This window comes from Octopus bimaculoides, chromosome 11 (genome assembly GCF_001194135.2).
Source record: "Octopus bimaculoides isolate UCB-OBI-ISO-001 chromosome 11, ASM119413v2, whole genome shotgun sequence".
NCBI classification, from domain to species: domain Eukaryota; kingdom Metazoa; phylum Mollusca; class Cephalopoda; order Octopoda; family Octopodidae; genus Octopus; species Octopus bimaculoides.
The window spans coordinates 80,355,712-80,374,941 of NC_068991.1; the positions used below are offsets into that span (position 1 = coordinate 80,355,712).

The 19,230-nt window shown below is 35.2% G+C and overlaps 1 protein-coding gene across 2 annotated transcripts in view; it reads left to right on the forward strand.

Moving 5' to 3' along the window:
* Nucleotides 1-19,230, forward strand: part of LOC106878522 (copine-8) — a 137,691-nt gene that overhangs the window by 89,236 nt on the left and 29,225 nt on the right. For both annotated transcript variants that reach the window (XM_014927750.2, XM_014927751.2), the window contains 5 exons: nucleotides 2,093-2,196; nucleotides 10,093-10,197; nucleotides 11,499-11,540; nucleotides 12,453-12,528; nucleotides 16,717-16,770. In XM_014927750.2, coding sequence (XP_014783236.1) covers nucleotides 2,093-2,196; nucleotides 10,093-10,197; nucleotides 11,499-11,540; nucleotides 12,453-12,528; nucleotides 16,717-16,770 — 381 coding nt within the window. The remainder of the gene's footprint in view (nucleotides 1-2,092; nucleotides 2,197-10,092; nucleotides 10,198-11,498; nucleotides 11,541-12,452; nucleotides 12,529-16,716; nucleotides 16,771-19,230) is intronic.

Below are 19,230 nucleotides of genomic sequence, written 5' to 3' on the forward strand. Positions count from 1 at the left end.
ATATATATGTCTATATATGTACGTATGTGTATGTATGTATGTGTATATATGTAGATAGATATATGTGTATGTATGTATGTGTATATATGTAGATAGATATATATATATATATATCTATGTATGTATGTATGTATGTATGTATCACTCATCAAAGTTATATCTTTATTTGGCCTTAAAAATGGTGAATTGTAGTTAATTGTTATCCTTCTGTTTCAAGGAGGACTAAAAGAAATATTGCTGATAAAAATATTCATTCTTCCTGTCTTCAACATCAGCCGTCATTTCATGTTTTTTTTTTCTTTTTTAATTTTCGTCTATATTTTCTTTTCTTTTATAAGCTCCTATCTTTTACCTTTCCGTCGTTTTTACGGTTTTGCACCGTTCACACATATGTTTGATCTGAATTTGTTGTCTTAGTATTTATCTCTCTTTCTTTTCCCACTCTCTGTGTGTGCCTTTCTCTTTCTCTCTTTATCTCTAATGTTCTCTCTTTCTTTCCAACTCCTTCTTCCCACATACATCAACAATTTCTTTCTTTTCTTGTCATCATTTCTCTAACCGACCAACTCGTTACCATTGTCAGCACTATAATAGCTATACTAAAATGACAGACATTATATAAATCATGATATATCATAAGTCTTCCTGATTTCTCTCTAGGATTCCTGCCATGTTATAAGCAGGATTAATTTCTAAGTATAAATGACAGTTCTTTAATATTTTATCCCAAAACCAACATTGGTATCTCTAAGAATTTCTTACATTGGCACTGAGCCACACATTTACAGGAGAGTGGTGGAGAATAATCAGATAAATTGCCTTGGAAAATTACTGGTACTTATTTTATAGAGTATAAAGTTTATCGTGGAAGAATTCGAACTCATAACCTTTAGTACAATTTCAAATTATTAAAAACTTTCACATAAAGAACCTTTGTTAAGGACACAGCATATTGTCATCAACAATATCCTTCCTCCCTTTCTTCGTTGAACCCTTGGCATCACAAAGACTTTGTCACATCCTTTGCTAATGTCTTGCATTTCCTTCATAAGGACTTTGTTACCAAAATCTTTATTCAAAACACAAACGCATTGAAGGAATTTGTGAGAAGACGTCAGTCCTTGGTTCTAAATTTCATACTCTGAAAGTACGCAAGGTTGACCTCTGTAGAAATTGAACACAGGACATAAAGGCCCCAGAACAATGCCTTGAAATACTTATCAGAGCATCAGATTCAGTATCAGGCCTTGCATTGCACATTGTCTCCATTCAATGTCCATGTTGTGCTGCCATACAACATTACACTTTGCACACAAACATACATTTAAAAAAAGACAGTAATGAGGTTATTGCATACACTGCTCAGGTGCACCACAACTACTCAGACGCAGTACAACTGCTCCGACACACGACAACTGCTCCGGCACACTACAACTGCTCCGGCACACTACAACTGCTCCGGCACACTACAACTGCTCAGGCACACTACAACTGCTCGTGCACACAACTGCTCAGGCACGCTACGACTACTCAGGTACACTACAACTGCTCCGGGGTACTACAACTACTCAGAAGCTCAGGTGCACTACAACTGCTCATGCGCATTACAACTACTCGGGCATACTAAAACTGCTCAGGCACACTACAAGTGCTGGGGCGAACTACAAGTGCTCAGACACACTGCAACTGCTCAGGCATAATATAACTGCTCAGAAGCCCTACAACTGATCAGGTACAATATAACTGCTCAGGCACATTAAAACCGCTCAGACACACTACAACAGATCAGGCACATTACATCTACTCAGGCTCATTGTAACTGGTCAGGGACACTGCTACGGGTCAGGCACACTACAACTGCTAAGGCACACCACAACTGCTCAGGCATACTACAACTACTCGGTGCTCTACAACTGCTCAAGTACACTACAACTAGCCAAGTGCTCAGCAACTTCCCAAATACACAACTTCATCATTCTTCACGTGTTTACATCAACAGGCAAAATATTCTGTTTTTATGAAAGTTAATGCATTAAAATTCATTCAGTAATTGAAGTGTCTGATAACAATTGTTTGCTTTTATTTGCTTTAGGACAAATTAACTTTACAGTTCCAAGCTACTAACTTGGATAAAAAAGATTTCTTTGGAAAATCAGATCCCTTTTTAATATTCTACCGTGCTAATGAGGATAGAAGGTTAGTATGTGTTTTTGTTAATTTGAAATAATTGATTTCATCATTTCGAAAATGCTAACATTTCAGGGTAACAAATATTGAAGGAAAATCAAATCTCTTTTTAATATTCTACTGTGCTAATAAAGATAACAGGTTAGGAAATCAGATCCCAAATTAAGCAGTTTATTTTCTTGCTAGAAAAAATATGAATTTAACGTGACAAATATTGAAGGACAAAAAGAAAGTCTGTGGTGAGAAATAAACAAAAGATTGAGGATAGTTATATGTGCTCCATGAAGGCAGCAAAAATCAATAAGGTTTGCAAATATTAAAGAAAAAAAGCCACTACTCCAAAACATTAGATTTCAAATGATAGTCATTAGTTTGACCTCTGGTCTAAACAACAATACTACATTAGCCAATGAAGGAGACTCTACTTAGTTGCTGAATCTGCTAGAAACAGCAACCAAATCTCACTCAATTTCCCATCATGTTATCCTTCAAAAGGAAGGGAACATTGGTTAATGTAATCCTAGTGTACTGTGTCCAGGAAAAAAGTAGGATTGTTATAACTGGAGAACTTTTTTATCAGAAGCCTGCTTTATCAGACTTGGTCCCATCTAAGACAGAAGCCACAACACTGAATACAAATATATCCAGATTTTTACATTTTTTATTACCCAATATTATCTTCAGATTAAACATTAAAAATCAAAGATGTTATAACATCTTATTTCTCATTCTTCATTCCTTAAAAGCAAAACGAAAACAAAGTAAATGCTTATCTTTGTTTTGTGTCCATATCTGAATATTTAAAATGTAGTAACATTTTGTTTAATAAACATTAGGGTTACTGTCCTTGATCTTTTTAGCTTACATTTTGAACATCTTTACAGGGAGTTTTTGTCTATTAATTGCTTCGATAACCTCGGTTGATAGAAGTTTCCGTCTCACTATAATACATACGTAAAACTTTGCTGTTTTTGTATTTAGCAGACACCCCACCCCTTCCTGGGGTATTTTTCTTCACCCATATTTTTCTTGCAGTCATTAAATTCATGGTCATTTAACCATCTATGATTTTTCCACTTAATACCATATTCAGCTGCCTTTTATCATGTTAAAATCCATGATTAGCAGAGGAACTGTGACAGATTACATTCCTGGAAAACATCAGGGGTGATGTCTAAGTATCTAGTGTTTTCATTTTCCATGTTCACACAGCAACTGGACAACGGGTGAACACTTGCAACAATTCAAATAGAGTTCTCTGGGATCCTGTAGAATTTGAATTTTTTGATATTCTTTGTAGATGCTTCATGAATGTTGTTGAATATTTTTTGAAATCAATAAACTTTATTGATGGTGGTCCACTGTTCATTGATATTCTACGTTGTAAAGAAATCTGAATGAAATTCAATGCAGCGATTACAAAAACCGTTGAGAATGACCAAGAAACAAGAGACACAATGTTAATGGTGGTTTGAAGGTCAGCCGATTGAAGACACGATGTGATTTGTTTAATTTGGTGGTACTGGAGTCACAGAAACCGTGGTCAAATACAGAATTGGTAAAGACGACAGTAGTATTTCAGGAAATGTGAAAAGATCTGGTCCAGAAACCTGCTGGACACCAGCTGGACACCAGCATCAAGATCCATCCAATGCAATAGCATTTCACTACAAATGGTATTAAATGAACAAGCATGGGCGGGATGAGTTAACTTAACATATTTTCAATATTCAAGACCACAGCCTCCAGCTTATGTGGCTCATTGTATAGGCTGTGATATTTAGTGAAATAAAACTTATTTGTCAGAACATTAAGGAATAATCAATCAAAATATGTCATACCTGTGGCTATACAAATGTAAATTGAAAGCAGCTTCTTTGTCTTGCCTCACATTGATTTATAAAGATATTTCAAATAATCATTTATTTTGTTTGAATATGCAGCCCAGAGCATATTGTCTGCTACTTAAGTGATGTTAAAATAACTTTGAAAAATTCAATGGTTGTTTATAAATTCAAACTTTATGTGGCTTAAAATTTTCAGTTTTTCTAATGTTTTGTGAGAAACCAAAAAGAAAAAGAATAAGTGAGATATGTATTTTATTTTTTTTATTTTTTTCTGTATTTGCATGGAGGGATGGATTGGCAAAATTGCGAGAATATTTAACAAAATGACTCCTGGTACCTTGTTACTGTCCAATACATTCTGGGTTTATATATTCATAAGACGGTCAACTGGCAGAAATGTTAACACGCTGGACGAACTGCTTAACGGTATTTCGTCTGTCTTTACATTCTGAGTTCAAATTCCGCCAAGGTCGACTTTGCCTTTCATCCTTTCAGGGTCGATAAATTAAGTACCAGTTGTATACTGGGTCGATGTAATCGACTGGGCTCCTCCCCCAAATTTCGGGCCTTATGCCTAGAGTAGAAAAGAAAAGAAGCCTGTAGTATACATCCAAGCATACACATACATTCACACACACACACGCCACACACACACACATATAGACATATATTTATATGTATATATATGTATATATATACACACATAGATGTTTATATGTATATATATATATACACATATGTACATATATTTATCTAATCTGAAGTGAAAACAGCATGTTCTCTGTCTATCTCCTTACCTTCTTGGAGATTTTAGGTAAAGTTATACTAATGTGTCCATCTGTTTTCATTTACTTAAATTCTATGTCCTTATGCAGCTAAGAATTGCTCTGCATTTAAATTGATATAATGATTGCATTGTTCAACTAAATGGAGTTGTTTGAAACGATCGTACTGCATTACCTCTGGATATCCTTGTTGCTTACTTTGATTTTATATTTATATGTGTATATATGTGTGTGTGTATATATACACACATATATATGTATAATATATATATATATATATATATATACGTGTACATGTGTGTGCATCTCTGTACCCTTCCTTTGACATAATCTGATGGCTGTAAAGGAGCAGAATATGTTTCCAATTTTCCCCTGACCACGATGAAATATTACTTTGTTTGGAAGCAGGCAATGGTTGGTCACATGGACATCCAGCTGCAGAAAATCGACCTCAATGAATTCAATCTGTGTTATGGAAGCCTGGAAAAGTGGCCATTAAAATTATGATGAGATGATTTTTAACATATCATATAGGAACAAGTGGTACAATGCGACCATCTTATCTATTTTATCTAGCATTTCCTTGTTTAAGACAGTAAGCTGTGATTTGCGAAGAAGAAAATCCAACTGCCATATCTAGAAGGTTAAGCAACTGCATAAAGGCCTCCGTTGTTGGTTTTTCTCACATTTAGTTTGAATCTTGTCTTGGCCTCCAGCTTGGCAAGTTCAAGTGTTTGAGGAATATGAAATTACCCTTAGTCACTAATACTCTTTGTTCTGCTCTGGTATGGAGTGGTAGTACCCATGAATGGGTCAGATAACAGATATTCTTGTGATTAAGATATACAGAACCCAAAGGAGGGCTGACAACTAGACATGTATTATATAGTGTATGTTACATTCCAGAAGTGTGTACACATGCATTGATGTCTTATGAACCAATTACTCTGCCTAAATATTGAATAGGACTTGTGCCTCAAAGATGAGCTGAAGGGAGCAAGTGACAGAGTAAACTGTCACCAAATCAGTATTATGACACAAAAACCACTGCTGTATCTGTCCCTGCAAAAATCACTTCAGACTTTAGTATGCAGGGCTACAAATACGGACACCTGTAAAACAGAGACACGGGGAAAGAAAGAAGTCTAAACCCATCGACCAACGCAAGGGATTTATTTATGCTTCTGTATTCACCATCATGTCTTTCTTAACAAATGTTCATTTCAAAAGTAAAATCCCAAGATCCAGGCAATAATTCATCTATGGAAGTATTTAGAGTCGGCCAAAACCCATGAAGTCTGAATGCATAAACTAGGCATAAACTAATGGCTTCACATGTAGCGCCAACTGCAATTTTATACTTTGTGACTTTTGGCTCGTCCTTCAAAAAACGCTAAGTTTGGTTCCCATGTGTAGCGAAGTATCTAACATTCTGGGTCTTTTCTCTTCATCTGAAAACGAGCATGACATAGAAAATGGTGTTGGTTGTATTTACTAACTTACAGCTGAAATAACTGCAAAAGGTGAAGAGCTGGAAACTTTAGAATTTTCACTTATCAGGGCAATTGATTTAATCAAATGTTCTGAGAGCTGTCCATTTGCTGGTCTGTTTTTCTATTTATCTCCATACTCTGGTATGTGCATGTATTTGTGGAAGACTGTGTGTGTACCTGTGCAAAAGTATTCTTCTTAATCCTCCTTCTCCTCCTCCTCCTCCTCTTGTTACCATATTTCCATCGAAATACATTGTTTTCCTTTCAATTAATTTTGAAAGTAATAAAGAATTTAGTAAAATAAATTTCTCATTATTAAACAGATATTTGGAACATAAATTAACTTGCTATTTAGATGAAAGGATTTCATTTAGATCACTTTAAATTGGAATTTATTTCATAGTACCAGAGTTAGTCTCAAACAATTTAGTATCCAGAAAAATAGTTAAACCGTAAACTTAGAGACCAAATCAATCAAAATGTAGAAAAGAGAAACATGGAAGATGAAACTTATTCAGCCACAACAATATTTATGAGAAATAAAGACTACAATTTACTTATATATTCATATATTTAATTTCGTTGTCAGTCATACAGTTTTTAATAAAATACAGAAATACCCTCAAACTGACAGCAAGTTGCGAATCTTAAGAAATCCTGAAGACAAATCTTAGGAAAGAGTATTATAATTAAACATTCCTTGTTCAAATTTGATTTCAAGAATATGACATATTAGAAAAATATTCTACTACTGCTACTACTACAACTGCTGCTGCAGCTACTACCACCACAACTACTACTACTTCTTCTTCTTCTTCTTCGCTCTGTTACCACTCCAAAATTGATCTGAATGTAACAACTTTAAGATAGCGATTATTTATAGTTGAAGAGATTTGGAATTAATAATGCATTATCTATTAATATTTGGTAGCTATTAGCTATGTGTATATAACTCCAAGCAAGCTGTGTGTGTGTGTGTGTGTGTGTGTGTGTGTGTGTGTGTGTGTGTGTGTGGCTTCCATGGAAAACTGCAAACAGTACTGAATGTAGGTCAAGTTCATTCCTCTTTTTATGTCCCTGAAAAAAATTAATAAGCGGAACCATTTCTACGATACTAGCATGACTATATTGGTTAAGAAGTCTCCTTTTCAACGGTTTGAGTGGCAACTCAGGCAAGTATTTTCAACTATAGCCCCAGGCCAAGCAAAGACCTATGAATGAATTTCATAGACAAATTGAAAGAAGACCAATGTCAATATTCATTCATACAGATATGTGAAGGCTCAGGGAACACAGCGAACTGATGCACCGATAATGGCATTCTCGCTCTTGTGCGGCGGGACAAGAAAAACGTCTGCTTGTTACCCACAATGCATTCTGCAAGCATGAGGGACACTTGGAAATAAGATACGGACGGTAATGCCATAATTAAACTGAGTGTAGTTGTTTCATACAATGAAGGGATGGGCGGGGTCGATCGCTCAGATCAGCTGGTGATGACACACAAATCGGCGAGAAAATTTGGGCAAAGAATTTTCTTGTACATTTTCTTGTACATGTGTGTTGTGAACTCACATTTGATTTGGCAGATACTTGGAGGTGTCGGGGTTGAAGTGACATCCAGGAATCTATAGTTCCGTGAAATGATAGAAGCATCAGACCTGTCAAAGTACGGAACGCGTAGACGTCCCCACGCTGGACTCTTTCCTCATCGCATGGTGAAGGGACGTGGACATTATCCACGACTGTTTTCACCCACCGTTAAGAAGACAAATGCTTCAAAGAGATGCACAGTGTTTAAAGCAAACGGGAAACGTAAGGAAACTAGATACCATTGTTCACAATGTGATATACCACTGTGTGTGTGGCACCTTGTTTTGAACTCTATCACACTAAAGTCAATTTTTGAATTCACGTGATTGTAAATACATGAAGTTGATCTGACTTGTGCTGTCCAGTGATCTTATTCAGGAATAAAACCGCTTGAGCGTCCTGCACAAGCATATAGTTTAGGTAAATGAACAGTACTTGCACTAAAGCGGTTGACGTAAATATATGCCGGACGTTATCCCGCATTGAGTGCTGATCTCAATCGGGGGACGATTACCGTTGCCGCGCGCAGGCAACCGAATGAATCCCCACCGTAAACTGGTTGAAGCGATTGATGTAAATATACGCCGAACCATTGTCGTGCGTTAATTGCTGATCTCATTCGAGATGATTACCGTCAATGCAGGGGTTAACAATTGTTTTTCAGCTTAGTAAAACTTTCTTACTATTTTTTCTCTATCTTTACGATCTTTTATTTTCTATGTTATTAACGATAGATATATGATTCTCCTTATTATCCACTAGTCACTTTTTAATATCTTTCTAAATTTCCCTTCCCTTCTTAGAAAATTGTCTGATTAATTTCTATTAATTTCATTCTTATTGTCTTCCATACTTTAAAGGTTACTTTTTTTAAAGATTTACTTACATCTTTGAACTTATATCTTTTTAATTGAACGTTGTTCATATTTCTCTTGTTACTATCGATCCCTACATTTCGTAAGCATCGTCTCTAAGAACTTTTATTAGCTTCACTTTGTTATTATTTTTTTCTCTACCTTTACGATCTTTTATTTTTTAAGTTATTAATGATAAATATATCATTTTCCTTTTCTTATACGATAATTATATACAAGTTACTTTTCAATATCTTTCTAAAATTTCCCTTCCCTTTTTAGAAAACTCTCTTATTAATTTCTATTAATTTTATTTTTATTGTCTTCCATCTTTTTAAAGTTCTTTTTCTTGAAGTTTTGACTTTTGTGTTCCTGAAGCGTTTATGTCGGATGATTATCTTTTAAGGTGGATTTCTTTTAATCTGAACAGTTAGGTTAATATCTGCATTAATTTGAAGACTGTTTATATTAATGCAGACTACCTTTCATTTTTGGGGATCGATAAAATAAGTACCAGTTGAGCACTGGGGTTGATGAAATCGACTTACCCCCTCCTCCCCAAACTGCTGGTCATGTGGCAGCATTCAGCAACTTAATTATGGCAGCATCCACCAACTTAAACAGGGAGACCATCCAAAGAGTTGGAAGAGATGCCGAAGCCGTCTAGAGGCCGTGGTTGAAGCCAATGGCGATTTTATTGAATAAATTTATTCTATAGTATTTCAAGATATTTTTATGTAATTTTGGTAAATTTATCTGTTAAAATGAGTTTTCAGTGTTATTTTCATTTAGACAATTTATTCACCGCACCCTTTATATAAATATATATATATATATATATATATATATATATATATATATATATATGCGTAGTGTATACTAGAATGACCTGTCATAACGCTTTTTCATCTTTTTTACATCTATTTGCAAAGACGAGTCTTTACTGAAGCATTAAAGGATCATCAGACAATATATGGAGGCAATGCAATGCCAAGCCTCTGTCTTTTCGTTTATTGGAAGAAAAGGTAAAGAAATTGATATTAGGAAAGGCATCTTGTCATAGAAACCATTCAAAAGCAGACATTTGAGCATGACGTAGCCATACGACTCTTCAGATTCTGTCGGATCATTCAAACAATACAAGCGTAGAAGCCGGTATTAAATGATGATGATGATGACGATGATGATGACGATGATGACGATGTCGATGACGATGTCGATGACGATGACGATGATGACGGTGACGACGTTGACGGTGACGTTGACGGTGATGGTGATGAAATCCAAGATAGTCAAAAGCGAACCACTTTATCATTTCCCTTGTATTTTGTAGTTTTACAGCAGTACATAAAACTGAAGTTATCAAGAACACCTTAAACCCAACATGGCAGCCGTTTAGTGTGATGGCTAGCGTTTTGTGCAATGGAGATTACGATAGGTAAGACACACCTCTTTTACTTGTATCACTTTTGCTATTCTTACTTCGAGGTTTCCATTAATGTTTCTTCGTCTCTTTTACGTTTGCTTCAACCTACGTTGGGTGTGTATGCATTGCATCTGGGAGGATAGCCCTGGTTCGGGAGTTTCAAGGTTTTCAGGAGTGCGGGACCACCTCTTATCTCCTATTGTTCGCTCTGGCCATGAGTAGTAGCACCGCTTAGGGTTCCTGCCATGGGTTAAATAACATGTGAATCAAGTTACGCTCGAATCAGGTCACGTTGAAATCCTGGGATGCAGCATGGTGGCTATAAACTATTTCGGAAAATGAATCTGGGTACATGGGGATTAACACATACTTTAAGAAATTCTTATTTCTTATATTTAATTGTTTATGTAATGATTTTATTTACTCCATCTATCCGGATTTTGTGAACACCCTGTAGAATGTATAATTTTCACGTTCATATTTAAATTTTTCGCGTTTCAATTTTTTTTTGTTTTTTACTCATTCCCAAAGTTGCTGGACATATAGCGATACGTAAAACCGAATCAGAAAATCTCTAGTGAGACTTTTTTATTTTCTTATTTATTTAATTATCCCAAGAGACCCAGAACGGGTCGAAACATGTCGTACTAAATAAAATCTCTTACTCATTCCATCCATCTATTTTATTAATACTGTGATATATATATATATATATATATATATAGTCAAAATGGGGATATTTAAACTCCTTATAGGGATATTTATTCAAGATACACTGGTTTAATATATTAAATTTTGAATATGTTATGTAGAATATCGTAATATATCAAACATTTTTATCGAGTTAGAAAACAGAGATCTAAGGGATACGCCTCACCCACAAGTGTTTGAAACAATTGTATCCATTAAATCTCTCTGTTTTCTAACTCAATGTGTATATATATAAATATATATATACATATATATATATAGTTGCGCCATTGATTTCGGGAGTATCCCTTAGATAATGGACAAATAAGGACTAAAGGCGATGGACAGCAGTATACATGTGAGACAGAAAACCACGTGCGGAAACAAACACTACATTAACATAGGATACATGTATTATACATATTCATATACAGATGCATGTAGATAAATATATATATAAACACACGCACGCACACACACACACACATATATATATATATATATATATATATATATATATATATATATATATATATATATATATATATATACATACATACTATATATATATATATCAATTATTTCATCAAAAAGTAATTTTTGACATTTTTATTCCTATCTAGAGTTATCAAAGTCGAATGTTACGATTGGGACAGAGATGGTGGGTAAGTATTTATGATATCTATCTATCTGTCGATCTGTCTATCTGTCTATCTATCTATATCTATATTTTCGAACTCAGAGCTGAGAAAATTAATAAAGAGGATACAGGAGGCAGTTGACAAAGCCGGCTTCTATATATGGACGAAATGAGAAGACCCAAAATGACTTGAAAGCCATAACATGCCGACTGGGAAATAACGTCACTAGGTGAGGCTGGCTGACATTTAAGCAGTATCGCTGATTGACAGGTGAGCCAAGGTAGCGATCTCGTTCATAGCGCGCCGTCCTCCTGGTCCGAAAGCTTGTACCACCAAACAGCTGATCGGGTGTGGCTGCTGGAACTGAAACTAACAACACTGTTGGAAGGCAGGTTTAGAAAGAGCGCGGAATAAAACTACGCGCCCTTCCCCTCCATTGGTCAGTTGAAGCTTAAACAGTGTCACGTGTCCACCTTGTATTTTAACAGTGTTGTTTATTCAAACTGGATTGAGTACCATCATCATACATAGTACTTCCCTAGCGTTTTAATAGTCCTGTTTGTTGAAACCGGTTAGACTGCCATATATGTAGACAGTGCCTAGCTTGTAGTTTAGCAATGGTGTTTATTTAAGCTGGGCTTTTCTATGACCTTGTTGTCATGTCAACAATAATTGCAGAAACATGCCAATCAAATTTCTAAAGAAGTCATATTTTCCATAGCTTCTTTTTCATTCCCTTTCAACAAATATAATTAGCGTAAACAACACCATTAGCATTATAAATACTAAATGAAAGGACATTTTAAATTATGAACGTTCAAGGAAATCATTTTATTATTTTAATAAATTATATTATACAAACTAAATTGCTATAATTCAATGTAAAATGAATTATAAATGTTAATGTATAAAATATTGTTTTCGATGTTTTGGCAGACATGATTTTATTGGTGAATTTACCACAAATTTACAAACTTTGCTGAAAGGTGCGGGACCAGAAAACAGATATGAAGTAAGTCATATACAATTATGTATTTTTTTTTTTTTATTTACTTAGCTTTAACGCTTGTTTTAGTATTTTCCTCTTAAAATACATTATCCTTGTTTCAATTCATTTTGAAAATAATGAAGAATTGAGTGAAATAACTTTGTCATAATTTAGCTAATGTTAAGGATTTATATTCACATAAATTTTTTATGAAAGGATTTTATTTAAACTACTTTAATAATTGTTTCTAATTTTGGCACAAGGCCAGCAATTGTGAAGGGAAGGAGAAAGTCAATTACAATAACCTTAGTACATGATTGTATTAATTTCACCTTAGTACATGATTGGTAATTTATTTTGTCCACCCTTAAAGTTTGAAAGGTAAAATTGACCATGGTGGTATTTGAACTCAGAACGTAATGGAGCAGAAGAAATGCTGCTAAGCTTTCTTTCAAACATGCTAAAAACCATACCATACAGTTTTATCATAGAACTAAAGCCGGTCTCGGGTGAGCTGCTTTCAAAAAGGTTAATCTCTTCTAAGTTATGAAAATAGTTTCAAAATTAGGCACTAGGCCAGCAGTTCTTGAGGAGAGAGGGATTCAAGCTCAGTACTTGACTGGTACTTATGTTACCAGCCCTTAAATGTTGAAAGACAAAGACAACCTCCGCAGATTCTGCCAGCTCAGCACCTTTTTCTAGTTTTAAATGATGATTTCAAACTGTGGCACAAGGTTAGCAACTTGGCACACTGGTGGTGGTGGTGGTGGTAACGAGGACAGTCATGACGATGATGGTTTAAAACATTTTGATGCACCACTTTGATCTTAGCCAATGACACGATGATTTCAAGCTAAAACCAGTCCCAATATTATATTTGTTTTTCATTCCTATATAGCTTTTAATGTTTTTCCAAATTAAGATTTCCTCTACCTGGCTCCACGCTGTACCATAAACAGCGTTCATAAACATCACAAACTCAATATTGAGCTCAAGACATAACATTATATTCAAATCTTATGAAAGGTTCCTTGCAGCATTGCCCTTACTGTCACTTCACTAATGACTTATTAATGTATTTGTATAAAGGCATGGCCATTAATAGCACTTGACTAATGATCTATCAAGGTCTTTGTACAAAATCACTGCCCTTGTTGTATATTAATCTTTATATTAAGGTTTTGTCTACACCAACAGTTCAGAGATCACACTTTGAAGGATGTAATGATCATACACTTCCCATTTGATATAAATTTATGAGTTTGATCGATCAATTCAAATACTAAACGCTTGTTATTGCTTTCAGTATTCTAATTCCAGTATCCCATTAATCAATCGGATCAATAATTAATAGCATTAGTATATAGTAAATTCTAAATTGCAAAAAGAAAAAAAGAAAAAATCTGAGAAACTAATAAGGATTTACATTCATGAAGTACATAATTATTAATAAATCAATATACACACTTGAAAGAAAATTATGATATATATGTAACATATATATGTAACATATATAGTGGATATGTATACGTATAGAACGGCGCTGCCTGTAAAATTTTGTATCAAGGAAACTCAAAATGTTAAAAACCAGAGGGACAGCTCAGAATATTGTTATCAGATTGTCGTACACGGTGTTTCAACCTAATTTGGTCTCCTCGGGCTGAAATATGTAAGAAAAATTAAGCAAATGAATATGTGACTGAATTTTATCGATTGATCAGTCAATCAAATTTTTGACTACATTCATTTTATTAAGTTTCATCTAGTGGACACGTGATCGAATTTCATCAAAATTGTCCGTTAGTTCAATTTCATCAGTAAGTCCATATCTCGAATTTGATTTAGTGGACAATTGATCAAATGTCATCGAATGGTTAGTTGATCGAATTTGATCTAGTGGTCAGTCAATTGACTTCGAAACTATAGGTTAAAATCTATAGCCAAAGCAATAGACTGAGTATAGGTTTCATCATTAATATTTAAATAATATTTTATCATTAGTCTTGAAGGGCTGACAAGCAAATTTGAATCATGAAGAAATTCAACTGCAGATCATAAAGAATAACTAACACAAAGAATCTGCTGATTCTTCTTCTGTACACAAAATTACATCATTTCCACCTACAAATAAAATTGACCAAGTCATTAAAATATATCTGCGTCATTATAATCATCATCATCATCATCATCATATTAATGGCCACTCTTCCAGGCGTGTATGTGTCGGACAGATTCTCTACAACTGGCTGTCCTGGCTGTCTCCTGTCGCCATTTTAATTTCAAGTTAACTTTAAATAAAACTATAAAAAATATGCTGAAATTATGATATTTAAATGATATCAGAAAGACACTTATTAATTACATATTAATTTGTATAAGTAATTTCAGCCAAAACATTGATAACCAAGGCGAAGAGATATTAAGGAAAACGATCTACGAATACTTCCAAATGTTTGCTAAATTTTATTCTGAAATCCAACTTGTATTTATTGTTATTCGTTCCAGTCCTGTCCTGTCGAATCTTTGCTAAACGTAGACACACATCTCTGTTCTCGCATTAATATTAGATTAACTTTCTTTTCATTATTTGATTACAATCATTCGATTTTTCATTAAATGTTTTTATATACAAAATTTTAAAAGACATCTTATTCATACTCTGGTGCTTATGCATCAACACGTTTTCTTTCATTTGAAGTGAAGAGGATTTTACAGAATTTGTATGTGTGTGCGTCGTATGTGTGTGTGTGTATGTATATATACCCCGTCGTATATGTGTGTGTATGTGTGTGTGTGGGGGGGGGGTATTTGTGTGTCTGTCCCTCACCACCACCGCTTGACACCGATGTTGGTGTGTCTACGTCCCCGTGACATAGCGGTTCGGCAAAGCAGCTCGATAGAAGAAGTACTAGGCTTACAAAGAATAAGTCCTGACGTCGATTTGTTCGACTAAAGGCGGTGCTCCAGCAAACCCTGAATCAAATGAGTGAAACTAGTAAAAAAAAAAAAGTAAAAAGAAAGAAAAGAATACGTATATATACATACGAGGTCTGATCAATAAGTATCCGGAATGTTGCCATAGTAACGGAGCTAAAGCACACAGAGTAAAGCCGCTTGGCACAGATTGAGTCTGAACTCTGCTGTGCATGCGCACTAAGTTTTAATGTTCTAGCTCACTTCCGCTGTTTACAGCAGTGTTTGGAATAAAGGCGTGCAGCGTGTGATCGTTGCATGACAGAGGAAGTAGCCATGATGATACCTGCTCAGAGGTCTATGCAAGGTCGGAGAAAGTGTATGGAGAGGAGATTATGAGCCGGACACAAGTGTATGAGTGGGTCATACGTTTCCAAGATGACCGAAAAGAATGTCGACATTGACGAACATTATGGGAGACCCGCAACCAGCAGAACTGAGAAAAATATCGCGGATGTTCGTGCAGCTGTGAGGAGAAACCGTCGAATCACTATCCGTGAGTCATCAGAAGATGTAAAGATTGGTATCGGTTGAGTTCAGTCCATTATCAATGAAGATTTGCGTATGAGACGCGTGTCTGCCAAGTTTGTGCCGAAACTACTTTCAGCTGACCAAAAAGACACTCGGGTTTCAGTTGCACAGAATCTCCTTGGTTGTGTCGAGAGCGATAAAAACATTTTGAAAACTTTGCGTAGCTCTCTCAACAGGTATCGCGAAGATTTTGGCAAAATTTCATGCAGATTCTCTGCTCAACTTTATTTGTCATGGTCAATGCGATGATCACACGCTACACACCTTCCTTCCAAACACTGCTATAAACAGCAGAAGTGCGCTAGAACGTTGAAACTCTGTGTATATGCACAGAAAAGATTAAGGTCAATCTGTGCCAAGCGGTTTTACTCTGCGTGCTTTAGCTTCGTTACTATGGTAACAGTCTGGATACTTATTGATCAGACCACGTGTATATATTTATATATATATACATACATATATGTTTACATATATACGTATACACACATATGATTATATGAATATGAATATATGTATATATACACATGCTTACACACACACATTTATACATATATTTTGTGTGTGTGTGTGTGTGTGTGTGTGTGTGTGTGTGTGTGTGTGTGTGTGTGTTTCAATATGAAATTTCAATGCAAAATTTTATTAAATTCTTAAATTTATTTCTAAACAAAAGCCTTCAATTTCTTTTATTTCTTTTTGATATTTTTCCAGGCTATAAATCCAAAGAAAAAAGCTAAGAAGAAAAACTATAAAAACTCTGGTGAGGTAAGTTGTTTTAATCTGGAATTCTTCCATGAAATAATGTTTGGAAAATAAATATCTTTTTCAGTTTGGAATAATTAATCAACAATGGCAACATTCCAAGACACAAGAACTTGTCTTTGGCTTGCATTTGATGCAGCAGTACATTTTACTCAAGCCTAAGCCACCATCGTACATTACTACACTATATCATTGTCCAAAATCTAATCTCAAAAGCAGGACAACAGTACTTTTCAACTTCTTCAGAGGTAGAGAGTTGTTGGCCAAAGCGTTAGTGTGTCAGAGAGAATTCTTCATATTATTTGCTTTGACACTTTGTGCTGTGAGTTCAAAGTCAACTTTACTTTTCATCCTTTCAAGGTGGATACAAATGTACCAAGGGATTGCAGAATTGTAAGAACGCTGGACCAATTGCCTTGCAATATTTGTCCCTCCTTTCTCCTTTCCGAGTTTAAATCCTGTTATGCTCTACTTGGGCGTACACCTTACCAATTCCCAAGATGAACACCCGGCATCTTGAATGGCTTTAACAGAGTCCACTATTTTACAAATGCTTGGGTTAGGCTTCTAGGCATACATATGCGCGTGCGTGTATGTGTATGATGATAAGTTTGAAAATGGAGACATTCAATAGGTATAAATTAATTCGTTAATTATTTAACATTGCCCACAATTGTTTCACTTCGCACCCAACTTAAATTACAAAACATATATAATAATATAAGTTTGTATTTTGAGAACCTTGGGTGGAAGATCTTCAAGGTAAAATTGACATTATAAAGTTTACATTTTGATGAATTGAAATATTCCAACAGACTAAATTCTGTCCACAAGAAACATTCCAGAAGACTGGAGACAAGCACGCAACACAAAATACGAAACGCTACTAGATACGTTTGCCTTTGTTCGGCAAACAAGTCGTGAGATAGGAATTTAAACTCAAGTATCCACCTTATCTAGAAGGTCTGTCATTGGATAAGTTACATTCCAAGAATAGTCCATTTTCTCAATGAACATGATCCGGATCGAAGAGACGAGTTTTTTGAGTGATACTCGGTACGATGTGTAGAAGATGCACATTTCATAATAAAGATTGTCTCGTGTGATGCGGCTACATTTAAATTGAATGGCACAATTAACAATCACAGTTGCACCTTATGGGGACCTCAGAATCCGCATATTACGGAGGAACGTCATGTTAATTTACCAGGAGTTACATTATGGTGCGGCTTATGAGTTGTCTCTACACTTGTGCGTTTTTTAAACTTTCAATAGCACTTAAGTGTAAATTTCTTAGGTTCAAAACTTAGCGTGGTTCCCTTCATTATTTCCAATGGATTAAATCGATAAAGAAAGGAAAATTGAGTTATGAACTGCTTAAGCGTGCAAACCTTTTTGAGGAGGCACCTTACAGACATGTATATATATATATATATATATATATATATATATATATATATATACATGCAGACGCACGCATACATACATACAAAGACTAAGAATACATGGATGACTGATGGTTAAGCAATGATGATACTAATTAATAATGATGGTGATGATGATATTAATTATAATAGAGGTAGTGATGCTGCTGCTGCCGCCGATGATGATGATGATATTGGTGACAGTGATGGATGGGGGTGTCCATTGCCACGACATTGTGGGTGTGAGTGTGTGTGTGTGTGGCGGTGGCACGTGACAGTAAAATGCTCCATGGGAGATCTGACAACGTAACCTCACATTTTTGTCATAATAAAAACGCATATTATTATTATTATGATTAGTAGTAGTAGTAGTAGTAAGGTAGCGATCTTGCAGAATCGTTATCGTGCCGAACAAAATGCTTAGCGGCATTTCTTCCGACTTTGCGTTTTAAGTTCAACTGCTGCAGAGGTCGATTTTATCTTTCATTATTTCGAGGTTCATGAAGTAAGCCCCTCCCTTTTCTCATTTATATGAAATATACATCACAGAGTGAAGAACTTGCTTAACAGAATTAACAATTATAGCTGGGGGGGGGGTTATTTTTTAATTTTCCTTATAAAATATTTTTCATGCGTAAAACAGCATTTTGCATATTGAATTATATATGCTTGATTGGGTTTGTGCGTGTAACTGTATGTGTTTGTGTGTGCACATGCATGTATCTATTTTGATAATAAATCACATTTAAACATACTCACCAAATGGATTAAGAAGCTTATCTATAAGCTTATCTATATATAGTGATAATACATGCATCGGCCCATCCGTTCATCCATCCATCCATCCATCCCTACATATATCTTTAGAAACGAATGCATAGATATTGATTGCCTGCAGATATGCACTCACTGATACGCACGCACGCACGCACACGCACACACACACACACACACACACACACACACACACCCCACATACCTATGCTTCCCATGAACATGCTTCCCAACATAGACAGACAGACAGACAGACATATATATA